This window comes from Zingiber officinale, chromosome 5B (genome assembly GCF_018446385.1).
Source record: "Zingiber officinale cultivar Zhangliang chromosome 5B, Zo_v1.1, whole genome shotgun sequence".
Taxonomy (NCBI): domain Eukaryota; kingdom Viridiplantae; phylum Streptophyta; class Magnoliopsida; order Zingiberales; family Zingiberaceae; genus Zingiber; species Zingiber officinale.
This window is the reverse complement of record NC_055995.1, coordinates 41,484,229-41,487,710: the sequence shown is the minus strand read 5'-3', so window position 1 is coordinate 41,487,710 and position 3,482 is coordinate 41,484,229. Positions and strand designations below refer to the sequence as shown.

Genomic DNA, 3,482 nt, shown 5'->3' with positions numbered 1-3,482 from the left:
GTAAATTAGGTATTTCAAGAGGGTAGGATAGATTTATGCATTAATCTTTATATCTTGATGGGTTGATGAGTGATAGATTCTTATATTGATTTTTCGAGGGGCGCACGTGACAAGCAAGCCCGTGTAAGGACAACATAGATTCATTCCTAATTGATCAATCTAGGTATGGATTTCAGTCCTAGGTCGGTGTTGGTTAGTCCTAGGAAAACCGTACCAGCTCCACTGTACAAAATTTTGTACAAGTGTCGAACCTTTCCTTAAATAACCTATTGTGTTCTTTAGAAATTAAATTAGGAATCACAGACGGAACTTAACATCATTGATTCCAAATTTAACTTATATGTTCTTAATGGTTTAGATTTGAATCGCAAGCGGAACTTAACACTATTGATTCAAATCCACCTATGTTATTAATTCTATTAAATATTAATTTCCAAAATTGGCTTCCACGACTGCATGGCGAGGCACATGGCCTTCTTGGATATGGGAGCAACCACCACCGCCTAAACAAAGCCTTTTAAGGAAAGCTAATATTTAATTTCCTTAAATAACTCTAGGTTAACCAAAAAGAACAATCGAATCATAAATTTGAAAACAAAGAATACACAAATTCGAAACAAATCCGAAAACTCTAGAATCATATGACTCTTGTGTTTGGTATTTCCAAAAATAACTATACAAAAAAAATTAGTATGATGCGGAAAACAATTACTAGTTATATCTTTCTTTGTAAGAAAATAACTCTTGATCTTCTACCGTGTTCCTCTTCTTATCCTGGACGTTGTGTGGGCAATGATCTACCGAGATGAGAATCCACCTAAGCCACCTTCTTCTCCAAGCAAGATACGGCCACCACAATAGCTCCATGAAAGGATGAGGTTCGGCCACCACCAAGCTCCAAGGGATGCTTCCTTTCTCTCCTTCTTCTCCAAGCTAGAATTCGGCCACCTTCAAGCTCCATGAGATGATGAGGTTCAGCCAATGAAGAAGAAAGAAAAGGAAGAAGAGAAAACTTCTATGGCCGGCCACACCAAAGAAAAGAGGAAGAGAAAAAGAATAGAGTCGTTCGCCATGAAGGCACTTCTACCCCCTCTTTTATAATCCTTGGTCTTGGCAAATAAGGAAATTTAAATAAAAAACTTCCTTAATTCTTTTGTCATGAAAAGGAAAATTTATTTAATTAAAAATAATTTTCTCTTCTCACATTACATGGTCGACCACATTAAAGCTATAAACAAGGAGAGTTTTAATTAATTAAAACTTCCTAATTTGTCTCCGAAAATTTATAAAAATTTATCCAATAATTTTTCCCTTCATGGTGGTTTGTAAAAAGAAAATTTTATAAATTAAAATCTTTCTTTTAAACATGTGGATAAAAAGAAAGTTATCTCTAAAAATTAAAATATCTTTTAATCTACAAATAAGGAAACACTACAATAAAAACCCACATAGACATCGGTGGAACAACAACAGTTTTAAGTAAAAACCGATGTCTTTGAGTATTTACACTGATTTTTTCAAAGACCGGTGTCTATGAGGGCAGATTTTGGCTCATAGACATCGGTGTTTTAGCCGATGTCTATGAGCGCCTTTTTTTTTGTTAATAGACACCGATTTTAACAGCGGTTTTTAAAACCCGGTGTTAATGAACCAAAAAATAATAATTTAATTTTTCCACCAGCCAAAATTTACAACACTTCACAAAGTTCCCTCCAAACCTAAACCAATATCGCGCCCCTTCTCTCACCCTAAGCTTAAACCTCCGAACATCTCTCTCAGCCTCATCTCCCTCTTCCCCTTCCTGGATCTCTTCCCCTTCCTGGATCGATGCCCCTTCCTCTCCCGATTAGGATCAAAACCACCTGCTTCGGTCCTAAGCAAAATCGTAGCATAAATCGTTCCATTCTGCCTCCTCGTCCGATCCTCTCTTCCTCCTCCTCCTTCCTCTCTTCACTCTTCTCGACTAAGGTAGGGGCCGACGAGATCGCATCGAAGCACTTGATTCATTCGATTCCGGTTCCCGTTCGTGAAACCAGTTTCTTTCGATCGAGGTGATGGCGGACGTGCAGATGGGGGAGACGGAGACCTTCGCGTTCCAGGCGGAGATCAACCAGTTGCTGAGTCTCATCATCAACACCTTCTACTCCAACAAGGAGATCTTCCTACGCGAGCTGATTAGCAATGCCTCGGATGTTAGACATCGCTGCTTTCCATGTTGCTGCTCCCGTTTTTTTCCCGTGTTGTCGTTGCTGAAGCAAATCGTGTGACTGCGGGAACTCGATAAGATCCGGTTCGAGGGTCTCACCGACAAGAGCAAGCTGGAAGCCCAGCCGGAGCTCTTCATCCGCCTCGTGCCTGACAAGGCGAACAAGACGCTTTCCATCATCGACAGCGGCATCGGCATGACCAAAGCTGGTAATTTCTCTTCTCCGCACCTTGTCGGGATGACGCCGCCGTCCCGACGAACGCTCAAGGTAATATAGTCCGAGAAATGCCCTAATTTTTGGCTCCTCACGCTTACGATCGCTTTTCCTGGCAGTCCGTAGGCGGCATTAGCCCTGTGATGTTCGGAGCGCAGCTGTTGGCAGAAGAGGCGGAGAGCTTGAGCAAGAGGTAGGGAATGGCTTATATAGTGACGTCTGTTCTTTCTTCTTCTTATTTTCTTGTTAAGGTTTATTTCTGATCTTGTTTTCGCCTCTCACTCAGTTTGATTCGAGTTCCATGGTGAGAAAATTGTCGTTTTGTTTTCCTCCCATTATCGACTTCCTTGATATGACGAGAAGAAAGGGTTTTTTTTCTTAACAGTAGGAAGCATGTAGCAGTGTAATAGTTCCGAATGTTGCTGATCTCCTTGCTTTACAACCCGCAGCTTCATTTTCCCTTGTTTTCCTCCAGTTCTTGTGTTCTTCTATTTTATTTATCAATTTTTCTAAATTTTGTTTATGCCACCTCAGTTGACCTAGATTCTCCTTTGTATCACAGACTCGAGTTCTGCACATATCTTCAAGATTGTTACTCTGCCTTGTGTGTATCATCATTATCATATGTTCTGCACATGCTGTGTTTGTCAAAATTCCACACTCGTCGGTAACTTTGATTTGCTCTTCAGTTAAATCGAATGGATTGTTCATTTAGTCGATGGATTCTTCCCCTTTTTGCCTCATTGGATTGCTAAGGCTCGTAATGTTGTTTTGCAGCATGGGCATTTAGGATTTATGCTCTCATGTTATGATGCTGAAGTTAGCTACAATGGCTGCACTGACACTTTTCTAGCAAGGTATGCAGACAAATGCTCTCATTTGAATTCAAAATATGTTCTCCTTTTGATGAAAAGTTAAGTTGTGTCTGTCAAAGTTATCACACTGGCTTCATATAACATGGCGTGTGTTATTCATTCTTCTCGACTTGTAGATATCCACCACATGGAAGAAGAACTATGGTCATAGAAGGAGTTGAGTGGGATAGGTTAAGGCCGCCTCCTA

At 40.4% G+C, this 3,482-nt stretch overlaps 1 protein-coding gene across 1 annotated transcript; it reads left to right on the top strand.

Annotated features, from left to right (window-relative positions):
• Positions 1 to 2,054: 2,054 nt before the first annotated feature.
• LOC121986615 (heat shock protein 83-like) lies at positions 2,055 to 2,617 on the top strand. The gene is made up of 3 exons (XM_042540570.1): positions 2,055 to 2,192; positions 2,286 to 2,474; positions 2,540 to 2,617. The coding sequence occupies exons 1-3, from the start codon at positions 2,055 to 2,057 to the stop codon at positions 2,615 to 2,617; spliced, it is 405 nt and encodes a 134-aa protein (XP_042396504.1).
• Positions 2,618 to 3,482: the final 865 nt, after the last annotated feature.

Excerpts from the sequence above, each read along its gene's own strand:
- LOC121986615 (XM_042540570.1), top strand. The coding sequence starts at position 2,055 with ATGGCGGACGTGCAGATGGGGGAGACGGAGACCTTCGCGTTCCAGGCG. Across the intron at positions 2,193-2,285 it reads TGATTAGCAATGCCTCGGAT|ATCCGGTTCGAGGGTCTCAC; the intron begins GTTAGACATCGC and ends GAACTCGATAAG. Across the intron at positions 2,475-2,539 it reads CGTCCCGACGAACGCTCAAG|TCCGTAGGCGGCATTAGCCC; the intron begins GTAATATAGTCC and ends TTTTCCTGGCAG.